The following is a 24701-nucleotide window of genomic DNA, read 5'->3' on the forward strand; positions in this document are numbered from 1 at the left end:
TGCGGCTGCCGTTCGGACTCGGCTATAAAAAGGAGGCCCCTTATCATTGAGCCTAAACTTGAATCGGACTGCACTCATTGATATGTGAGAATTTTGCCCCTGTTCCTCAGTGGAATGTTCATGGGCAAAATTTGCAATTTGCAATACTATTTAGTTTCATCCCATTGTGCATTGGGAAAATGTCGCTTAGTATAGAATGTGGCTAAAGTGCGGATTACTGGAATAATCGTAAAAAATTAAATTTTTCCCCCCAAACGGACCAAATAAATCATGAAAAAGCCTTTTTGCATACTAAAATAAGTTCCCCAGCGACGCATTTAAAAAACAAATTAGAAAAAAATGTTTTCAAATTTCAAACAATTTTTTTTTGAAAAAAATTGTCTTTTCTATAGTAGCGTAAAGGCTTTTCGCGATTTCAGATTCGCCCTATATTTTTGAATAAAAAAATCAAAATTTTTTTCTAACTACACTTTTGTATAGAATGTTCTCATTGCTGTGAACTACTGACTAATAACCTTAATTTTGTGCTTCACTGTATGAACGTGCAAATGTCATGTAATGAATGATCGGGTACATAATAATAATGGTTGTTGTTGTTGTTATTGGCTTGGATTGTTTCAGCTGTCAGTTCATAATAATGGTCGGTTGTTTGGCTGGTTTGTTGGTTGGTTGGTAAGTCGATTCATATTTACCTTGTAATAGATTCGTTGAATGTAAACATGAATGAGGCATAAGTAACGGGCGCCGACGCAGTAACCGAAGACATCAGCGGCGGCGGCGGCAACGTCAGCACACAAACAATATTGACGAAACGACAATTTTTTTTTGTGAAGCTTACAACATTAAATAAAAACTTGGTTTAGTAATTTAAACTCAACTCTTGCGATTCTTAAAAACGAACATAAAAACATAAACATTTATTGGCCAGCTCTAATGGAGGTTAGCCTTTTTTTTGGCAGCTACTTATATTTCAGTTAAAGCTCAATTTGTTTTGTCAAACCGCACACATTTTTTGGCATAAGCGTTAGACGATTATCGATCGGGTGATTTGTACGCCACATTCCCTTAACTGAAAACGTATTTTTAGAAAAATCACATCGCGATTTCGTTTCAATAGCTAATTACACATTTGCTAAAATTTTCAAATTTAACCGGTCAACCAGTTTAGATGTTTAATACTTTTTTTTTGTAAAAAACACACTTGCGGGACTATTTACTCCGGCACTCTGTTCACACACAGCCACCTTTTAACAACACTTGTTGTTGGTGTTTCTTGCCACCATATTGTGTCCAGTATTTGCTCTCACACTCAAAGCGGTGGCCCAAATGTGTAGAAAAATCACTTTCGTTTTTTTTACTTTATTTTAATTAAACTGCGTTTATCGGGTGATTATTGTTTGCCAATATTTAAGTTCCGTAAAGTGTAGGACGCGTTTTGTTTTTAATGTTTTGCTTTTGTCCGTCCCCGAACGAAACGAAATAAAAAAAAAATAGCGCGACCTCTCTAAAACGAAACAAACACTTTGAAACTCCGACGACAACTGAATCCGTAAATTCACTCAATTAAAAACGCGCGACTCTCCCATCAGTTCAGTTTCGTTAGTCAGTCGCAAATAACGTTAACTACGCAACACCAACGACCACTGCCCGCCTCAACGCAATGTGAAACCAACAACAACGAAGACGACAGCGACGGCGACGTCAACGAAATCGACGTACTTGCTTGCCTGCTTGCTAAATATTGAACATTAACTATGAATTCTAACCAAGGAGCCAAGACAGAAAGAGAGCGCCAAGTCATTTGTTTATTTCTTGTAATTTTCTCACAATTCCCCAAAACAAATACAATCGTTGATTATATGTAGTGGTTGATTTTGTCAGGCCACATATCTTATTATGGGCCTTTGAAAGCAAAAGCAAATCAAAACAACAATCCACAACTTCGGCTCTAGCGGTAATAGTACAATTCTGTAAAAACTTATTGTGGATCATGACCAGTGTTGCCACTAAAGAAAATTATTTCCTACCAAAATTTAAGATAATTCCTACCAAACCTATCAAAATGTACCCATCACCGAAGAGTTGGCCACTTTTATCATTATCAAATTATGTATTTTCGACCTACAATGTATATATACTAAGTCACATACGATTTAGACATGTCTGTCCGTCTGTTTGTTGAAATCAGTTTACAGCCTAAAGTTCAAAAATGGCCTATATCTTGATATAGCACCCTTTATACCGATATCCCCGTAAGAAAAATCGTATTTTCGCCCTGATTTCAAGGAACAACTGTGCCGATTTTGGATAAGGCGAACTGCCGATTTAAAAGTTTGAAAGACAAAAAAAGCGCGTTTTTTACGAATTTTCTCCGCGATCTGGCCATATTTGTTGGCAGCTGCAGATGCTCCGTTTTCTGATTGAAGGCATTACTAAATTTGGAAGAGATTCTTCAACACTCGTACCAGTTATAGTCAATATCAGAACTTACAGCCTTTTTGTGGCATTTTAAGCAGTAAGATCCCTTGTAACAGTATTTGGCTCCTTGACATCTTAACGAATACACAAAAAACGACAAGAAGTGAAATAATTTTTAGTTATCCCCAGCGATTTTTCAGCAGGTAGCTTGGTATTTATATGTTGAAAAACCAACCAAAAATTGAGGTCCACCTACCAAGCGAATGAAAACCTACCAATTTTGGTAGGAACCTACCAAAAACGGCAACACTGATCATGACCATAATAACGTAATCTACTTCTTCTACCCATATTGGCATCGTTATCACGGGAAGTTTAGCTGAAAGTTATCCAGCGAGTCCACAGGTTAGAGGCGGCTGGAGGAGAGCATCGAATATTGGAGCAAGCGGCTCGCGACAACAAGTGATACATGTACATAGCTGCCATACATACCACGAGGCATAGCTGTGATTTGTGGTTAGTCGGAGACTGAAACAACGAGTTTTGGTTATGTGTGTATATTATAGTTAAGAATCATTACACACACAAACAAGGAAAAATGGCAGTTGCCCAACAACAAAATATTGAGTCCACTATCTGTCAAAATCAGTGATTAGTGCAACTCTGATTTTGAGTATGTTACTAGTTCGCGTCATTTTTTGTTGTTTTTGTGTGTAATAGTTCTTAATTATAATACACACACAACTAAAACTCGTTGATAGTTAGTGCACTTCGCGAGAAAAAACTTGTAATCAGCTGTTTACGGTACACCACCTGATAGTTTTGTCATGGGTCCAAGGAACTCTGTTTCACCATGGTTGCTTTTGTTGTGCGGCTTAGGGATCCCAAAGTCGACTAATTGATTAGTCGACTTTTTATGTAAAAAAGTCGAAGTCGACTTTCAATGACTAAAAGGTCGAGTAATCGATTTTGCAGTGTAACACCTCGAAATATTCATCTAAGACCCCATAAAGCATGGTAGTACACCATGAACACGCAAACCGGGAAGACCAAAAGCCAGATGGAAAGATCAAGTGCTAGGAGACACCTTGAAACTTAGTGTCAGAGATTTTAGAATGAGCGCAGAAGATCGAGGCGCTTGGAACGCTATTCTACGTTCGGCTAGTGGAACAAATGTTCTGTCATAGCCAATTAAAGTAAGTAAGTAGTATATACCATGGTATATTCAATAGATTTTTGCACCGAATTTAGCGAAATCCAGATGGATTTTAGAAAATGTAGATTCCGATTTGGGGTGAGCGGTCTTTTTTCTTGTTTAATGGTGACGACAACAACAAAATTTGGAAAATATGGCATATTCGAAAAACGGCCTTTGATAATGCCGGATACATTATATTGGATAGAATAGTGTACTTATATACCCACCACCGAAGGATGGGAGTATATTCATTTTGTCATTCCGTTTGCAACACATCGAAATATCCATTTCCGACTCTATAAAGTATATATATTCTTGATCAGCGTACAAATCTAAGACGATCTAGCCATCTGTCCGTCTGTCTATTGAAATAACGCTTACAGCCTTTAAAAAAAGAGATATTGAGCTGAAACTTTGCACAGATTCTTCTTTGTCCATACGCAGGTTATGTTCGAAAATGGGCTATATCGGACTATATTTTGATATAGCCCCCATATAGACCGATCCGCCGATTTAGGGTCTTAGGCCCATAAAAACCACATTTTTTATCCGATTTTGCTGAAATTTGGGACAGTGAGTTGTGTTAGGCTCTTCGATATCCTTCTTTAAACTGGCCCAGATCGGCACAATTTAAAGCGCAATTATTGTCCGATTTCGTGAAATTTGAGACAATGAGTTGCATTTCTGCAATTTGACCCAGATCGGTTTAGATTTGGATATAGGTAACATATAGACCGATCTATCGATTTAGAGTCTTGGCCCCATAAAAAGCACGTTTATAATCCGATTGATTATTGACATATGTTAGGCTTTTCGACATCCGTGCCGTATATGGTTCAGATTGGTTTATATTTGGATATGGCTACAAAATTGAACAGTGAATTTTACTTATTAGACCTCTGAATATCCTTGTCGAATTTGGTCCAAATCGGACCATATTTCTATAAAGCTGCTGTGGGGGCATAAATTATTCATTTTTCACCGGATTATGACGAAAGGTGGTATACATATATACCCGAGGTGGTAGGTATCCAAAGTTCGGCCCGGCCTATTTGAAGTCGGACTATTCGAAGTCGAAAAGTCGACTTTTTGCAAAAAAATCGAAAAATCGACTTTTTGCAAAAAAACATCGAAAAATCGACTTTTTGCAATAAGAAGTCGAAGAGTCGACTTTTTGCAAAAATAAGTCGAAAAGTCTTAAAGTCAACTTTTGCCATTTTGATAAAAGTCTAAAAGTCGAATTTTCGACCCAACTTGGGATCCCTAGTGCGGTTTTGTTTGTGTTATGTTGTCCAATACAAAGCGGATATTTCGCCAATAATTAATAGACAACTTTCTCGAGAATGAAGTTAGTGCTAGTGTTAACAGGGTACTTTCATCTGAGACACCTGTTGTGCCAAACATTTCTTTCACAGACCTCATTAAGAGCTTTTGCAATATAAGGCCCCATAAAATTTTCAATATTATACGCCCTTATTCTTGTTTGCCCCTGTAGATCAAAGCATACCACACAATGTACTGCATATATTGTAATTACAACAGTGGCAATAACAACAACACAAATGTATTAACAATTATTTAATGTTAATAATTGTTTTAAATATTTGTACGCCTTTACAGTATTTTGTTGTTGGTTAACAGCACTAGTGAGAACAAAGCCGTCGCTTAAAAATGTTGCATTAGCACCTTCGGTGAACATCTACGCCACGGTGCCCTCTATCTATTCTGGAAACAATTTCTTTGAGTGTAATGAAGAAGAATCAAAAGTGGTATACAAAAGTTTTATCTCTTTCCTGAAATTCGGCCACTTAAGTATATGCGAGTCCTTTCAAAAATAATCGATTATATTCAATTTTGGATCATTCTTCGGTTCATGACTCTTAGTGCTACATATGTATGAATTTTTAACAAAAAGGCTCATTTATGAATGACGATTGTCAAACACCTGGTATTTCACATTCACACTTTTTAATTAATAACCGTCATTTCATAAACGTCCATTTCAACCTCATTAAAAACAAAAGCCTATCGATTTAACATGGAAATATTCACATGTGTTCGTGTTTATCCTTCCATGGGCAACCAACTTACAAAACACATTAAATATAAAATCAAAAATCAATAAGAAAAAAAGAAGCTAAACAAAAATTTTGATCTGCAGGCCTATAAACATCATATATGTATTCTGCATCAACGATAGAGACATGTCCGTCCGAATGGCAATTACACGATAGAGCTCGGTTTGGCATGTGGCACAAATACACTGCGGTTCACCAGGATATAAACACACAGAAAAACTGGGTTTAATTCCAAGACGGATTTATAAAGGTGGTCTCACGCGAACAGCTGTTAACCGCCGCCCAGGTTTGACGGTATTAAAATGACAGATTTTGGTTTGCATTCTCTTTGTTGCTATCTTTTTTCTCGCATATTCTCTGCTCATGTACGCACACGTATATACACACGCACACAAATTTCTTTGAGTGTGTTGGCAAAACGTCTATCAACTTGATGACAAGAAGGCAGATTGTACCATATGATATGTGGTTGTTGTACAAATGAGACCACCTTTAATTGTTTCGCCATGGTTTAAATCAGAAATTTGTACATTCAATTAAAAATTTTTGAAATCGGTCCTATAAAGGAATTTTATATCATTGAATAATAATGTTGCAATTTGGATTTATTATAAGCTCAAAAATCCTATTAAAATGATTACACTGATAGAAAAATTACGGTACTTTGCCAATACCGCCTGGTGTTATTTTGTACGCATCATAGGTAAAAATGTTTAATACCATTTGGTATCGATTAAATACCTGACAAAGGAGGCTATCAAGAATTAAGAGGATAATAGGTGAAATAGTAGTACACTGTTTATAGTGAGGAAAATGGCAAAAAAAAAAAATTTAGTGGCAACGCTTGACATTATTGTCGGTATCATTTTTGTTTTATTGGTTTCAATGGTTCGTTTTATCTTTTTGTTAGTTTATTTACTTGCGAAAGAAAAAAATAATAAACCATAAGTGCGGATTAAAGACCGTCTTTTGGTCCAAAAATCAAAACAACACATAACTGTCAAATTCCGCTCGCGGAACAATTAAAGATTTCCGCGACTATTCCGAAAGCAGAATAGAATACCAACTCATACAAACGGAACTAACATATGACTTTTCAAAATAGCACATGTAATTTTTTTCGATTAGAGCTTGCTCTATTCCTTCTGACAAGAACATAAAGAAATTAACTGATTTTGTTGTCAGTCGAATGAAAGCAACCCCAAATTAAATTGTTTTCACAAATTTATGATTTAACCAAAGCTTTCTCACAACTTTAACCATTATTACTTTACTTTAATTGGCTATTACAGAATATTTGTTCCACTAGCCGAACGTAGAATAGCGGTCCAATCGCCTCGATCTTCTGCGCTCATTCTAAAATCGCTGACACTAAGTTTCGAGGTGTCTCCAACCACTTGATCTTTCCATTATTATTACGCATAAAAAATCAGATTTTGCTTAATTTTTTGGGTTATGTCATACGAAAATAGCATACAGGTGGTAGCAAAAGTGATAAATCGTATATAAATTGACAATTTTGACAAACATTTTCAATTACATGTGAATACAAAAAGTGGCATATCATAAGACATTTAATAGCGCGTTTAGGCTGCAAACCGGGTAGACATTGGGTTTTTATGTCTAAATTTCGGTGTTTGAACGGACAATATAGCCTGGGAAAGGGAATGAGCTCATTCTAGGGCACTAGGACTTCGTTTTGAGTTAATTTATGTTGGCCCTGTAGGTTGCCTAGTAAAGGCTGTTACTACGTTTTTTTTGGGAAAAATTTCTCAAAATCGTCCTTTCAGTGGTTGAAAAGGTTACCACATTTGATTTTGTTGTTCAAAATGTTACCATTTACATATAAAAATTAATATGGCACCAATCAATTTATCAGCTGCTTTTTTATATGGGGTTTCAACGCGAAATGTGGAATAAAAAAAAGGAAAGAGAAAAAGAAAGAAGTTTTTAATAAAGGTTAAAAAACACTAAATATGCACTACATACATACACTCACCAAGAACATTAGGAAAACGGGGAATCCAGGGCACCTCCGTCGCTAAATTGTTGTGCTATCCAGGAAAGCCATAATCAAAACAACTGTGGTCCAGAAATCTGAAAGGCACACTGCGCCAAATCCTGGAAAAGACCCGAGAAGGACAAATCAAAACCTACCATCTCTTTGTTGACTACAAAGCCAACACTCACGTTCAAAGGTATGTCTGAGTTTGATATCACTGCAAAATAAATAAGACTCTGCAGGACGAAACTTGCTGATACGCGTTCCTCAGTAAGAATAGGAAAGAATCTCTGGGAACCATCGTGTGGTCTCTTTAATATCCTGTTGGAAAAGATTATATGGGATGCGGATGTAAATAGATGTACCACACTACTCGCCTATGCTGATGACATCGATATCATAGGTCGGTCACCGGGAGTAGTAACTGCAGACGGAAGTAGTAACTGCATCGAAAGGGATTCAGTGAAAATGGGTCTTGCAGTAAATGGAGATAAGACGAAATGGATGGTTTCAACTCCCAAAAAGCCTTGCACAACCGAGCAGATAAAGAAAATGGAGAACATTTTGAACCACAACTTTGAGACAGTCAGTAACTTCATCTACCTCGGCACCGCCGTAACTAAAACGAATGACATCAGTTTTGAGATTAAGCGAAGAATAGTACTGACAAACAGATGCTATTTTGGACTATGTAAGCACTTTAGAAACAAGGCCACCTCTCGAAAGACAAAGATTACACTATACAAGACACTGATACTACCCGTGTTGTTATATGGTTCTGAAGCATGGGTACTTGTGAAAGCAGATGGGGCTGTGCTTGGAGTATTTGAGAGAAAGATTCTACGAAAAATATATGGACCAGTTTGCGTTAATGGAGAATATAAGCGACGTATGAACCACTAGCTGTATGGCAATGATAGCATAGTTACACGCATCAAAATAAAACGGCTGCGTTGGCTAGGTCATGTTGTCAGAATGGGTAAAGAAGCTCCAGCAAAGAAGTCTTTTGAAGGCAAACACGGTTATACACTTAAGCCGGGAAGATGGAAAGATCAAGTGGTGGGACCACCTCGAAACTTGGTGTCAGAGATTTTAGAATGAGCGCAGAAGATCGAGGCGCTTGGAAAGCTATTCTACGTTCGGCTAGTGGAACAAATATTCTGTCATGGCCAATTAAAGTAAAGTAAAACGCAAACTGCTAAGATTAGTATTTATTACAGAATTTATATTATTATTTATGACAGAATTTTGTTGGTTAAAAAAATTTGGCGTAAATATGTTTAATTAAGTTAATTTGTTGAAGTTATTCACAACTAAAAACAGAGTACTCTGCTTAATTTAATGGGCATTTTCGCAGCGAACGAGGCCAGTACTCAGTACAAGGCTTAACCTATAACCAATTTATTGAACAACAAATCTTAGCGAGCAGTTATGGTCATCAATTCACTGGGATGATGATGTGAGATTTCGAGAATGGTATCTATTCGCAGTGAATGAATTAAGTGAATCGATTACTAATTGGTATAGGTTTTGACGTTTGATTTCTCTTCGCTGTACCGAATAATATCATCAACCGGTTGTCTACCAGCTATCAGTTATTTTTATAAAAACGCTCCGTCGTATGTCATTGAGTTGAACGAAATAATGCAAAAATAACGCAAATTTCCAAATTTCACAATTTGTAAATGTTTTACCTCTGGATTGTGCATTGTAAAACTATCGAAAGGAAAGAGAGAATTGTACACAAAAACTCAAGCAGACGCAAGAAAAAGGTGAGAAGATATTCTGTTGGAAGAAGAAAAGAATTTACTGAAAGGCCCGAACAAAAAGGAAGTCCAAAGCGTGTGTGTTGACGACACGAATCTACAACAAGAAAAACAACAATATCATTACCACATTTTATTGAACATAGCGCTTAAATACGCAGATATCAAGTCTATTGTATTATTTAAGTTAAAACTTTGCAAATTGCAGGAAGGATATTCAAGGCCTTCGACGAAGCCAAGATGTCGGTGGATGCGTATGGACCGAGTTCACAAAATCTAACATTTTTGGACACAGAGGAGAATGACTTGATTGGTGGCGGCACCCAGGCATCCGATTTTGATTATCGTGACCTTACATTGGCCTCCCAAACACAATCTCAACTTGAAGGTGGCTTATTATCGAGCAGTGGCGGTATTTCCTCACAGGTACGATAATTATTAAATGCGTCAATGCAACAATGAGGGCCATTAATTATAGCTAGAGTCCAAGCTAAAGTGGAGTATTTTTATTATTACATTCATGTAATTTGTTTGTAAATTGTCAACTTGACAACTTGGTAATTTGCAAATTTCAATTTGAAGCGGCAACCATTGCCTATATATCGGAAAGTCTCTGATTTCACCAACAACAGATAGGATGTAAAAACCGCCAAACAGCACATTAGTAAAAGTGATAAACTTTTTGTTTTTGCTACTATGAGCTAAGCATAAACCCCGCATGCAAATATTGATTTTTTCTGTCCAGGAAGTAAACCCTTTTTCTGTCCAGGAAGTAAACCTTTTTTCTGTCCAGGAAGTAAACCTTTCATTGGATTTTGCCCTTTACATAACATCTTGTTGTTTTATATTAATAACTCGCAGTGCTATTTTCCTGCGGTTTGAACATCTTTCATCTCTGTTTTCTCTGCAAATTGTATTGACTTCGACAAGATAATAATGGTAAAATTTCCTCAAACATTCCGTTTGGGAAAACTGCTGAAATAATCGTAAACCGTACCAGCATTTAGTGAGGGGATGGATGGCCACTGGCCGGGGACAAGTTCAGTCTCCCATTGGACACCACTACCAATTCATGTATTCTAACAATAAACTAAATTCAGATCGAAAGCGACTTTTTGTCTGATAACATTACAATGGGCGAAAATATAATGCCACCCAGCAGTCCTATATTGGAGTATTTTGGGCTTTTTTTTTGTCCCAAGGGGAATGATAATTATGTTACGAGGGAAGCTTTGAGTACTGTATACCAAAATTTACTGAAAAGAAATTGCCCGATCAACAGATCCTTGGACATAGACTACTTTTTTTTACTAATAGAGGGTGCGCCAGAGAAACTTATTTATTTGAAACTCACGAGCGGAGAGGGAACTCTTTAAGATTGTTTCTCTCAACAGTCGCATTGGGAATTTTTGACTCCACTGTTCGATGAATTCTCCATGAAAACCTTAAATTTCATCCCTTTAAAGCAGCTGTTGTGTAAGAATTTACTGAACGCGATATTGTTGGTGGTGTAAATCCGCGTGAACTTCACCAGAAGCCACTTAATTGCGAAGGAGCTTCTGTCTGAAGTGCGATGTCGTTAATGGGAATAATTTCAAAAACCGGCTTAATCAGTGTATGCGCAATGGGGGTTCGCCATTTACTCGATGTAATTTTTAAGACTGCAAGTGAAGTACTTTCGTTATTATTGACCTTTCAAATAAATAAGTTCCTCTTGTGCACCCTATACGTTTTTAAACAAAAAACATGGTGATTTCATTCAGTGGGACATTCCCTCATTCTTTATGACGCAATCTTATCTTTAAGCTTTTTATAGAACGTTGCTTCCGTTGAAATTTTATTCAGGCAACGGAAATTTGTTTCATAGACTGATATTCGATGTTAGGACACATCGATTAGTTTTTGTTCAATTGTTTTTAAGCAGAAATTTAGAAACCGTGCGTTTTTCTTTGTATCGATATTCGTACGTGTCATATTTTCACTGACTTAAAATAATGACATTGTACTGACGAGTGCACTCTTGTTTTGATTTTCGTTCGAAAATTTAGACCTTTCGACGCCAGTCTTGCATTTCGTACCCATTACTATCATATTTTTAGATTATGTTTCGTTTGTAGCGTCTGAGCTATGCGACGTTATTTTCCCCAAAAGTAGCTTGTAAGTGGATTATGCTATACGCACGATTTATTTCACTTCATTCTTGTAAGCACATCTCTTTATTGAGACTTGCTTTGCTCACTCCCCCCTCTATCTACTTTTTTTTACAACATACACGTTTTTCTTTCCCGGGTTTTCTATTTAACCACCGCCCTTTTTCGGTTGATATTATTGAAGCCATATTTCTATATGTGGAGGTAGCGAACCTCATCAAGCTTATTCCGGTCTAAAGGACCGATGGTTGCAGGGACGTTATGGCATTGGTTATTTTAAGACGCCAATAACTTGAGTGTCATAGTCACTCAGTATTTAAGCAAAAGCAAGAGAAAGTCCGGATCGTGCGAAGATGGATTGCGTTATCCTGAAGGGGAAATAAGAAGGAGGAAGAGGATAAATATTTAATGCACACAACAAACCGATTGCTGGTTTAGGTGCATGCTCATAGTGGCATAGTTGCCAACTTTTTTTTCCACCTTAACCTAACCAAAGTACATGACACCTGAATGGAGATGGGGATTGGCCTTTGTGATACACCATTCCGTGCAGTACAGACCTTAACATAGAGTGTATGGCGATAGCTGTCATGTCCGGTCCTTAGGAGATTGTGCTATATAACGTGTACATACCTCCGGTTGGTAGTTGTGACCCAGTTAATGGCCAAGCTTACAAGTCCGACATAAGTGATGTACAGCTTGGCCATAATCGTCTGGTTCTAAGAGACTTTAATGCGCATCAGGTTTTATGGCTTACTCACCTAGGTTACGAGCAGTGGGGAATAGCTTCGGCAGTATGAAGGCTTCACGTTTTGCACGGTAAATGAGGATGCCCCATCTAGGGATACGAGGAGGTGCAGCAGCTGGCTAGACATTTTTATTGCATCCCCTGATCTCCTGCGCGACGTATCCAGGCATGCCATCGTTTCTTTGGGATAAGACACCGCCCGACTTCATAACCTCTGAGCGCCGGACGTTTATCAATGAGAAGAAGACCGATTGGGTCGGCTTCAGAGAGTACACCAATCGCCGCTTCAGTGAACTGACACCCCCTCAAATATTCTAGTTGCCGAGAAGAAATTCTGAGACATCATCAACGCAGCAGCCGCTCGCTTTATACCAGCCGGTCAAATACCCCAAGTGCGGCCGATTTCCCGACGTAGACGAGCGAGATGAGAATCGTACGGATCCCAATAAATCCAGAATCAGCGAGCTGAATCTGAAATCAACAGGGTAGTCAACGAACATAAGCCGAATTTGTGGCTGGAACACTTGGAGCAAGTTAACTTAGGTTGTGGTCACTGTTAAGTCACTCCCGAACCCCGGTACGCGGGATGACAGACCTCAGTCACTTTAAGCGACGTTACCGTGGACGAAGTTACGAATGTCATCCGTGGCGCCAAGTCATCCAGGGCGTTGGACCTCGACGGAGTCTCCTCACTGATGCTGAAGAATCTGGATCTACCTGGAGACGAGAACTAAACAACTGTTCTGAACCTGTCTTTGAACACTCTTATAATACCCGATGTCTAGAAGATGGGCAGTGTGATCCTACTACTGAAGCCTGGAACCGAGAAAGGGGGTGTCGTCCAAGCCGATTTCTCTTCTCTTACCAGAAGCCAAGACGCTTGAGGGACTACTCCTCCCGAGCCTCGTTGGAGTATCAGCATAGAATTCGAAGTCTGCATAGCACAACAACTGCTTTGCATGAACACAATTGAACCAGAATCACTCTGGTTTGCCGGTGGAGGTCAATTCCTTCAGGTGCAATGGGAAGATATAGGTCAATATTATAACCAAAATGTTTATGTTATTTTCAACTATAAATTTTAAGTATTTCGGCTGGTATGGCATCGGGACCCACTGCTTTACCAACCTGAATGAATGAATTTATGCCATACGTCTTCGTCTTTACTAAGATCATTTCCTATCTTTACTTTGTACTTTCTACAAGTAAAGTAGTTTTGAAACCAGCTTGGACTGTGTCCTCTTATACCATTTCTTTCCATTTCCATTCCATTCTTTCTTTCCGTTGTCGAAGGATGGATAATAGAAAAATATTGTGGTAAATAAAAGATGTAATTTAGAATGCAATTAACTTATGCATCGATCGTTTTCGTCAAATTTGACAGTCGAATTAGACTTAGTTGATACAAAAAATATAAACGAATTTTCATCTTCGACAACCGTAAAAATTTCGATATTCGACTACGCTATCGCCAACCGGAATGGGGGGTACTACGTTTTTATTTTACGTTTTACCTCCGGGGATTCTTAGCCCCCTCATTTAGCCGGAGACTAAGGGCCATATGTTCCGTGCCTTTCTGTTTCTATTGTTCGATTTTCTAGGGATCTTACTTCAGTGGTTTCCCGTTGCCTTCCGAAGGGTTTACAGTTTTCCTTCTAGTTTCAGCCGTTCTGTAGGAGTACAGACGCTATTAGCAGCCGCCCTATTTAATTCTTCCGACACCAATTTCAATAGACCATTAGGGTGCTCATTTCATAAATTGCCCAATTGGAACCAGAGAACTGCATGAGACCCAAAACTTAGCACTCAATAGTCACTTTGGCCAAAGCAATTGTCTGTTATGCATGACACCTAAAAACAAATTTAGCTAGAAACACACACACACATATATATACTATAGAGTGATAGATGCCTGAACGTTTTAGTAATGTGTTGTTGTGGTAGTATCAGTGTGTTATTCGCTGAGGCAGCAGCCCTTGCCAATGAAGAACTCCATCGGGTCAATTGGTCGTTGAACATCGTATGTTGTTTGTCAGATGAGAGCCATATGAAGTCAAAGCTTCAGAGGAATCAAGTATTGTTAAGCGGCATAGATATACTCCGTTGTTTATTTGCACTTGCTTTTTTATTTTTGGATGAGAATTTCTTTTATGAGTGCGTACGTGCTGTCTGTCTCCGTCTATTCAAAAGTGATAGACCTACATAATTCCATATTTTTCTTTGCCCACTCCATTATAAAGCACGCAAATTCATTTCAGCTTTCAAAACTTTGAACGGTTGCTGTGTGTGTGTGTGTCTTCAATTCAGTTGTTGTCAATGTGAGCCCTCGAGAGTATTGCTCAAAATGTAAAATACGACCAGCAGTCATTTAATGCTGATCAGTAAAAACACTTACAATAGCTCAACGAGTTTAAACGGGTATTTTATGTTTCGATCGTTGAGAGTCGTAAGCGTCAACAACGATTGCTGGTATAAGGTGTGAGCTTGCCATTCCTTGCGTCTCTATGGTGTGCACTTATTTTGAAGGTGGCGGCTGCCGTTCTCTGATTGGAACACTCTTTCCCGTTGGCCCCGACATACAATTCCATAGGTGTTGATAACCGTATCTTCATTTAGGTTGCTCAGTTTTACAGAATGCACCACGAGGGATGTGAGAAAGGAATTGAATGGAGCCGACCTATTGCTATTTATATTCGGACTTTTATCTTCATGCACACACATATTGTTTCGAGGTTACTTTTTGGTATTAAGAACGCATAACATGTCGATTACGGGCTTAGGTTGTTATTGTAGCCACATTTGCATTTGGAGGTGGCAATCCTCGTCAAGCTGTTATGGGCGAGCAAACTCATCCCGCGGGAACATTATAGCCACTGGTTATTTAAAGGCGCCAATAACTCGGCTTGTCGTATAGAGCATCAAAAGCACTCAGTATTTAAGCAAGAGCCGGTGCGACCCGGCCTCTTTGCGGAGCGCCTTTTTTAATAGTTGACGCCTTGCATTTGTAGACATAATAGTGGAGTTGAAAAAAAAACGTCTAAAAAAGTAAGTGCGGTAGGTAAATAAAACCAAGAAAAACGATCTTAAAATTAATGCTTGGTTAAAATCAGGGATCCGAAGCGGGTACCTTTTTTCCGCAAACATTTTCCGCTCCGCTCCGACATTTTCTTTACTCCACTCCCTCTCCTTTGCTTTTAAAGTGACTATTTATTTTTAAAATTTCTTCCCATACACAGCGTGCTCTATGAAATGATATATCAATTTTATCATTACGTTTACAATATCAAGCAATATTCAATTCCGATTATATGTATTCTTGATCGCCGTCTATATCGGGCTATTTCTTGAGCCTCTAAAAGGAGCAATTCTTATCGTATTTGGCTGAATTTTTGCAAACTGATTTCTTTTGTGACCTCCAGCATTTTTGTAATTTAAAATCTCAATCGGTCCATAACCGTTTATAGCCCATATAAGGGGGCTATAAACTGATCTCCTGATTGTACTTCTTGAGCCCTCAACGGGCGCAATAAGTGAAATTTTGCATAATTTCTCCTAGCACCTCCAACTTCCGTATACTCCGAACTCCCAATTTTACTCCCTAAGCGATTAGGGAGAATCAATAACTATTTGATTTCACCCATATTTGGGACACTGATTACTGCTAAAACCTTCAAGATTCATGCCAAGTCTGAATCCGTCTCTATTGCTCCCATGTAAACATATCATCCGACTTAAAACTATACCGGTAGCAATTGCCAACCAAAATTTAAAAAACAAGTAAAAACGCATTTTGTACAGCTGTTCCGAACATTGCAACGTTTTAATAAGTGTCCCTTTATTTTTTCCAAGTGAATTTACTAAAAAACTCACCATAACGAGTATCCGTTAACTTTATGAGATTTAATATCGAATTTAAGTTCACTGTTCAAAACACAACATGTCTACGAATATTCAGGTTCAGCCTTATACAGAAGTATGTTTTCTAACTCTTTTTGTGCAATATATTAATTCTTAGTAACTGTTGTTCCTATTATTATTTCCACCACTGTATATTTAATTATGGCCAGATATGGATCATTTTCGGTTCGGATATCGGAGGCCCTAGTACAACTCGCGGTTTATAATTTCAATGAAATCGGCTAATAAATGTGGCTTTTATGGGCTTAAGACACTAAACCGGGAGATCGGTATATATGGCAACTATATCTAAATATGATCCGATTTCAAGCGTCATATCAAGCAGGTCTAGACAATATTCATGCCGACACGGTAGCAGATGCGGTAAATGGCTACCTGGTGAATGTAGTCCTTGGAGAACGACCATCTCCCATTGCACCTGAAGAAATTGACCCTCTGCAAACCAGATTAGTTCTGGCTGAATTACGTCCCGGTAGATGCGGCTCAACTCCTACAGAGCAAGGATTGATGCCGACGTGCAAGATGTATGTCCCGATTGTAACCAGGGACCGCACGATACACGTCACCTGTTTAACTACCCGGACCCAGATCCCTGTGGACGCACCCCATCTTAGTCGCAGAGTTCTTGGGTCTTGACACTCAACAGAATCAAGCAGACGGAAGATAGAACACAATAAACTGCTACAACAACAACATGATCCGATTTTGCTCGTTTAAAAACTTAATCTGCGTATGGAAAAAATGCGAATCTGTGCCAAACTTTAGCTCAATATCTCCATTTTTGAAGGCCTGATAAAAACAGACATCATTAAATCACCTAAGAATTTTATGACGATCCAGAATATAGAATATATATAGTTTGTAGGGTCGGAAATGGGTATTTCGATGTGTTGCAAACGGAATGACTCAATGAATATACCTCCTTTCCCATGGTGGTGGATATAATAATCCATGGTGTTTATTGCTTGATCAATGAAGGAGGGTATACAATAATGTATGTGAAAATCGCCCCGCTCCGGGTTCCAGAAATTTGCTCCCCGTCGCTACACTCCCCACTCCGCTCCGCTCCGAATCCCCGGTTTAAAATTAAAATTTGCCCATGAACATTCTATTAAGGATCTGGGGCAAACTTCTCACATATCAATGAGTGTTGTCAAGGTTGAACTCAATGATAAGGGGCCTCCTTTTTATAGCAGAGTCCGAACGGCGTGCCGGCGACACCTCTTTGGGGAGAAGTTTTTACATGTCATAGTACCTCAGAAATGACGCCAACATTTGGAGGGGATAACCATCAAACGTCATATGCTCACCTCTACGCTATGGGGGCCTCCGTTAACGAGACCAATATTTGTATTTTCTGGCACATGGAAACAAATCCTAACAATATTCTGGACAAATTATGATAAACATGAAGCAGATTGACGGTAAACTAGATGTACTACCTGTATATCGTCCTTCATAAAGGACTAACTCCAAAAATTAAGTTTCCGTTTTTATACAATCGAATATTGTCCGGGTACCGACCATAGGGTCATTTGTTTCTATTACAAATCGAAAACAAAAACCCTTGCTTTTTAAAGTTAGGCAGAAAATTCCTAGATCACGATTTCGTTGGGTTCCACCCAAACACGTGAGCAGGATTTGTCAAAAAGGTATGTCTCCTACGTGTAGCGCAACAAGAAAGAAAATTACTTCACTTCATATATATCTAAACTTTGTATTAACTTTGCATAAATGGGTTGGTATTTGCATTTTCCAACTTTAACTATGGGTTGCCCAAAAAGTAATTGCGGATTTTTCATATAGTCGGCGTTGACAAATTTTTTCACAGCTTGTGACTCTGTAATTGCATTCTTTCTTCTGTCAGTTATCAGCTGTTACTTTTAGCTTGCTTTAGAAAAAAAGTGTAAAAAAAAATATATTTGATTAAAGTTCATTCTAAGATTTATTAAAAATGAATTTACTTTCTTTTAAAAAAATCCGCAATTACTTTTTGGGCAACCCAATATATTTGCAAAATGACCCCCGATTTTTATTGAGAACAGAAAAGTTTATTACAATTTAACTTTGATTTTTGTATGTTTTTTTTGTTTTTAATAGACATTTGGTCGTAAATTGGATTTACAAACGAAATTGGGCACCGCTAATGGCTCTACAGATTTGCAATTTGAAGAGGAGGATGAAGACAATGCCCTTTGCACCGTTGATGTACTACCCAACCATGCATGTAAATATTGTGGCATTCATGACCCGGGAACCGTCGTAATGTGTAACAATTGCAAAAAATGGTTTTGCAATGGACGTGGAAGTACATCTGGCTCGCATATAGTCAACCATCTGGTAAGGGCCAAACATCGTGAGGTAACGCTGCATTCGGAAGGACCATTGGGTGAAACCGTCTTGGAATGTTACTCTTGCGGTGTGCGCAATGTATTCGTATTGGGATTTATTCCAGCTAAAGCTGACTCCGTAGTGGTGCTGTTGTGCCGTCAGCCATGTGCAGCCCAAAACTCATTGAAGGATATGAACTGGGACCAGGATCAGTGGAAACCACTTATATCGGATCGCTCGTTTTTGCCATGGTTAGTCAAGGTCCCCACCGAACAGGAACAACTGCGAGCAAGACAAATATCGGCGGCACAAATAAATAAATTAGAGGAGCTTTGGAAGGACAATATAGAGGCCACGTTTCAGGACTTGGAAAAACCGGGCATTGACACAGAACCATCTCAGGTGCTGTTGCGTTATGAAGATGGCTATCAGTATGAGAAAATTTTCGCCCCATTGGTAATGCTTGAGGCGGAGTATGATAAAAAGTTGAAGGAATCCCAGACGCAAGAGGGCATTGAGGTTCGCTGGGATGTGGGCCTTAACAAGAAGACAATTGCCTACTTTACGCTGGCCAAAACGGATTCCGATATGAAACTAATGCATGGTGATGAATTGCGCTTGCGCTATGTGGGCGAGTTGCACAAAGCATGGGACGCAATAGGGCATGTCATCAAAGTGCCTGACAATTTTGGCGAAGATGTCGGCCTTGAGTTGAAGTCGTCGGCCAAAGCTCCCATACAATGTACTTCAAATTTTGCCGTGGACTTTATATGGAAATGTACTTCATTCGATCGCATGCGCAGAGCCTTAAAGGTTTTTGCAATCGATCGCAACTCTGTTTCAAATTACATTTACTCGCGCTTGCTGGGTCATGGTCGCCACGATGGTTCGGATGAAGTCGTATTTCGTGGGCCTCCCCCTAAATTGTACAGCGCACCTAACTTACCCGATCTAAATCGATCCCAAGTGTATGCAGTCAAACATGCACTTCAAAGACCTTTGAGCCTCATCCAGGGCCCTCCTGGCACCGGCAAAACAGTCACTTCGGCCACCATTGTATATCAGCTGGTCAAGCAGCACGGCGGCACTGTTCTCGTTTGTGCTCCCAGCAACACTGCCGTGGACCAGCTGACCGAGAAGATACACCGGACAAATTTGAAAGTTGTTCGGGTTTGTGCCAAGTCACGCGAAGCCATCGATAGTCCAGTCAACTTTCTAGCTCTTCACAATCAAATCAGGAACATGGAGACAAACATCGAACTGAAAAAACTGCAACAATTGAAAGACGAGACAGGCGAGTTGTCTTCGGCAGACGAAAAGCGTTATCGCTCACTGAAGCGAACTTCAGAAAATCAATTGCTGGAAGCGGCCGATGTTATATGCTGCACTTGTGTGGGTGCGGGCGATGCCCGTTTACAGCGCATAAAATTTACATCTATACTCATAGACGAATCCATGCAGTCTACGGAGCCAGAGTGCATGGTACCCGTGGTATTGGGTGCCAAGCAGCTGATCTTAGTTGGAGATCATTGCCAGCTCGGTCCAGTGGTTATGTGCAAGAAAGCCGCACGTGCTGGCCTCTCGCAGAGCTTGTTCGAGCGTCTAGTGGTGCTTGGTATACGACCATTCCGCTTGGAGGTTCAGTACCGCATGCACCCAGAACTATCGCAATTTCCCTCCAACTTTTTCTACGAAGGTTCTTTACAGAACGGCGTTTGCGCCGAGGATCGAAAGTTAAAAATTGACTTTCCCTGGCCCCAACCGGACCGTCCAATGTTCTTTTTGGTAACCCAGGGGCAGGAGGAGATTGCCGGTTCAGGTACGTCATACCTTAACCGTACTGAAGCAGCTAATGTCGAGAAAATTACAACGCGTTTCCTGAAGGCCGGTGTCAAGCCGGAACAAATAGGAATTATAACCCCCTATGAGGGGCAAAGGGCCTACCTTGTACAGTACATGCAGTACCAAGGTAGCTTGCACTCGAAACTTTACCAAGAAATCGAAATTGCCAGTGTGGACGCGTTCCAGGGAAGAGAAAAGGATATAATCATAATGTCCTGCGTCAGGTCAAACGAAAAACAAGGCATCGGTTTTCTGAGCGATCCCAGGCGCTTGAATGTCGCCCTAACTCGCTCCAAATATGGCACCATTATTGTGGGCAATCCCAAGATCCTTTCGAAGCAGCCTTTGTGGAATCACTTGCTGAATTTCTACAAGGATCGCAAAGTGCTAGTTGAAGGTTCCCTCAACAACCTGAGAGAATCGCTGATTCAGTTCCAAAAACCCAAGAAACTGGTAAACACCCTTAACATGGGCGCCCACTTCATGAGCACCATGATGGCCGATGCAAGAGAAGCCATTATACCGGGCTCTTTCTACGATCGTTCAGGGCAATTCGGTTATACCGGTGGCACAACCTCCAACAACTATGGCTACAACTTTGGCAACAACTTAATTGGCGGCAACAATTCCGGTTTCAGCTTTGCCAACAACACCCACATGCAAGGCATGGGCGGCATGAACAACTCCTCCCATCTAAACAGCTTCATGAGTTCCCAGGCAGGTGGCGGAGCTAGCAGCGGAGGTGGCTTCGGGGCACCGGGAGCACAACGCCATAATGTAAATCAAATGGCAAACAATCAGTTGGGTGGTGGATCAAATAATCAGCAGTGGCATAACTTCCAGCATGACTCCATATCCTACATATCGACGGAAAGAGCTCAAGCCGCTATGAACAACATGCCTGTGCCGGTTGGTATGTTTATGAATATGAGTAACATACCTCCACGTTTCTACAATCAACATCAGCAAGCAATACAGGCGGCGGCCAAACAAGGCAGGCGTGCTGCAGCTCCGCCCTCCATCAACATGGCGCCCGGCCATAACGCCGCAAAGAATGCAGCCAATAAAGCTCCAGGAAAGGGACGTAATGCCGCAGGTACTACTCCGTCGACCACAAATGCCCTCACCTCCAATGCTGTGGCAGCAGCGGCAGCGGCGGCATCAGCTACATCCTCTCAGAATTCTTCTGCAATTCTGACACAGAAAAACATGTCTCAACAAATGAGTCAGAATGTGTTTCCAGGCCTGTCCCAACAGCCAGAACTTTCCCAAGATTTTGGTCAAATATCGCAAATGGATGGCATTCTATCCCAAGATGTTGGATTTGGAACAGTAAGTTCACTCATAACCTACCAGACACACAACTCTTATATTGTTTCGCATTTGTTTTCTTTGTTTTCAGGATGCTCTCAACAATGATCGCTTAAATTTAGGACTTAATTCTCAGAGCCAATTCTCACAGCCCTATTGATAGATAGCAAGACAGGTTGGTGATCTACAGCAACGTGCAACGTTCAGTAGAAGCAACGACAGCAGAAACAACTACCAAAAGCAACAGATGATGACGAAACCTACACTAAGCAAAACAACCAAGAAACTATCAAAACTGCAACTGCAACTGCAACCATATTCGAAACGAAAATAAAAGACTTTGGTGAAGATCAACGAATCAACAGCAGCAACAACAACAACAAAATCAGCAGCAGCAGCAGCATCAAATGACATCCAGGTTATACAAAATTATAACAAATGCAACTGCAACTGCAACAACAAAACATCCCAATAAAAGGCACACCGCAACTCTGCTGTTGCAGCACCTATAACCTTGAGAAGCGGCAACAGCAAATATGACGACGCTAGCGGAAACCGCACGAAGTTAATCATATTAGAAACCCAACAACAAACAAACGGTTCGATTCTTTGCGAAAGAAAAGGAAATTTCCATGATATGTGCATGGCATGTGCATGTGGTGTTGAGTTGAGTTGTATTGCGTTGAGTTAAGTTGAGTTGGTCTCGGTACATAGAAAACTCTCGCTCGAAAAAGAGGACTAAAGAAAAACTAGTGTGTCGGTGTTGTTTTTTAACTCAAGACTAAATGGATAGGAAGAAACCAAAGGAAACAAACAACAACAACAACAGCATAATTTAAGTTTAAGTTGAAGAAGCAGACGAGAGGAGAGGAAGGGAAGAAAATGTAATGAAATGAAGAAAACAAGGGTACACACAATGACATTAAGCGGTGAAGAATTCCAATTTGTACACATGCCGCCCTTCCCCTTCTCCACCACATGCCGTCGATGACGACTGGAAGGGGAGAAAGTGGAAAAAGTGTCGAGGATTTCTTTAAAATGGCGGCAACAAGAGCTCATTTGAAAGAGCACTGACCAATTGTTGCCTCAAAAAACTATAAATCGCCTATGAACAACAGCAATTGTCTACCTTTGGAAATGAAACATTGCCTCCTTCACAAAGCATCACAGCAGCGGCCAGAACGGTCGCACCTCTTATGTACAATTTGGGGACGTTAAGCTGAGACATGTTTATGATTGGCCCCTCATTGGAGGAGTTTTTCATTGTCATACATGTTGTTTGTACCATTCCACAAGAAACACGGTTTACAAGAACAAGCTGAACATTGGACACATACATACATACATACATATACTTTTGTTTTGTTTTATATTTACGTTGCAAAAACAATCAATCTGGCTTTGCGGGAGAAGGACGAGAAGGAGAAAAAGAAGAAGGGTCGAGATCTGTGTAAATTCCCTCTTTTGCGAGTACTTCTACAATTGATTGTCGAAGAAAACTCCAAAAATCCTAAGAGAGAAGCAGCAACAACACAGCACGGATACTACGACCATTGTTCCTTCGGCTCGTCAACGGTCACTCTTTCTTTTTTTTACATTTACGCTATGTTCTCACGTTGCCCTTTTTGATGTGGCCATGTTACGACAAGTGGGAATAAACAATTTGTTCAATTTCATCTGATAATAAAATTATAAAAATATATTTCGTTTGTAATCAAAAACATTTAATGTATTTCAAAAATGTTAACAATAAACCATCTTTAGAAAGAAAATGAACCATCCACGACTCAACTATCAAACATTCTCTGCCTGTTGTTGTATGTTTGTTGTTTTTTCATGGGAACGTATTCGCCGTTATTCCGGTTATCGAAAGCGAAAATCGACAGCGGTCGTAGGGGAAGGCGAATTTCACATTTCGTGGTATTCATTAATTTGCTATTAATCAAACCCGAGCTTTACATTGATAGATTTAACAAGTAAGAGCGTGCCAAGTTCGGCCGGGCCGAATCTGGATCGCATTTGTCGAGTTCTATGCGCGGTAACTCTTTTTAGGCAAACAAAGAATATTGTATAAGAACTGTTATGCTATTGGAGCCATATCAAGTTATAGTCCGATTCGGACCACAAATGAATGCTGAACATTGTAGAAGTCACTGTGTCATATTTCAGTTTATTCGGATAAGAATTGCACCTTGTAGGGGCTCAAGAAGCAAAATCGGAAGATAGGTTTATATAGGAGCTATATAAGCTATTGATCGATTCAGAACATATCAGACAGGTATATTGAAGGTCATGAGAGAAGCCGTTGTACAAAATTTCTGCCAAATCGGACGAGAATTGCGCCCTTTAGAGGCTCAAGAAGTCAAGATCCCAGATCGGTTTATAGGGCAGCTATATCAGTTTATATACCGATTTGCGCGATACTCAGCACAATTATTGAAAGTCATAACAAAACACCTCATGCAAAATCGGATGAGAATTGAGCGCTCTATTGGCTCATGAAGTAAGGATCCAAGATCGGTTTATATGACAGCTATACCAGATTATGAACCGATTTGAATAATACTAAAACACAATTGTTGGAAGTGATAACAAATCACTATGTGCAAAATTTCAGTCAAATTGGACGAGAATTGCGCCCTCTAGGGGCTCAAGAAGTCAAGACCCAAGATCGGTTTATATGGCAGCTATATCAAAACATGGATCGATTTGGCCAATTAACTATCCCAACCGACCTACACTAATAAAAAGTATTTGTGTAAAATTTCAAGCGGCTAGCTTTACTTCTTCGAAAGTAAGCGTGCTTTCGACAGACGGACGGACATGGCTAGATCGACTTAAAATGACATGACGATCAAGAATATATATATGGGGTTTCGGACGCATATTTCGAGATGTTACAAATAGAATGACGAAATTAGTATGCCCCCATTCTATGG

At 39.7% G+C, this 24701-nt stretch overlaps 2 protein-coding genes across 3 annotated transcripts in view; one reads left to right on the forward strand and one right to left on the reverse strand.

Annotated features, from left to right (window-relative positions):
- LOC106087547 (phospholipid-transporting ATPase ID) overlaps window positions 1-1537 on the reverse strand; it is a 203585-nt gene extending 202048 nt beyond the window's left edge. For both annotated transcript variants that reach the window (XM_013252623.2, XM_013252624.2), the window contains exon 1: window positions 693-1537. The gene's annotated coding sequence lies outside the window, so the exon portion shown is untranslated. The remainder of the gene's footprint in view (window positions 1-692) is intronic.
- Window positions 1538-9291: 7754 nt separating this feature from the next.
- Window positions 9292-23538, forward strand: LOC106087550 (regulator of nonsense transcripts 1 homolog). The gene is made up of 4 exons (XM_013252627.2): window positions 9292-9468; window positions 9671-9888; window positions 18379-21783; window positions 21854-23538. The coding sequence occupies exons 2-4, from the start codon at window positions 9703-9705 to the stop codon at window positions 21920-21922; spliced, it is 3660 nt and encodes a 1219-aa protein (XP_013108081.2). The 5' UTR covers window positions 9292-9468; window positions 9671-9702; the 3' UTR covers window positions 21923-23538.
- Window positions 23539-24701: the final 1163 nt, after the last annotated feature.

Source organism: Stomoxys calcitrans, chromosome 4, assembly GCF_963082655.1.
Source record: "Stomoxys calcitrans chromosome 4, idStoCalc2.1, whole genome shotgun sequence".
NCBI classification, from domain to species: domain Eukaryota; kingdom Metazoa; phylum Arthropoda; class Insecta; order Diptera; family Muscidae; genus Stomoxys; species Stomoxys calcitrans.

Excerpts from the sequence above, each read along its gene's own strand:
- LOC106087550 (XM_013252627.2), top strand. The coding sequence starts at position 9,703 with ATGTCGGTGGATGCGTATGGACCGAGTTCACAAAATCTAACATTTTTG. Across the intron at positions 9,889-18,378 it reads GTGGCGGTATTTCCTCACAG|ACATTTGGTCGTAAATTGGA; the intron begins GTACGATAATTA and ends TGTTTTTAATAG. Across the intron at positions 21,784-21,853 it reads AAGATGTTGGATTTGGAACA|GATGCTCTCAACAATGATCG; the intron begins GTAAGTTCACTC and ends CTTTGTTTTCAG.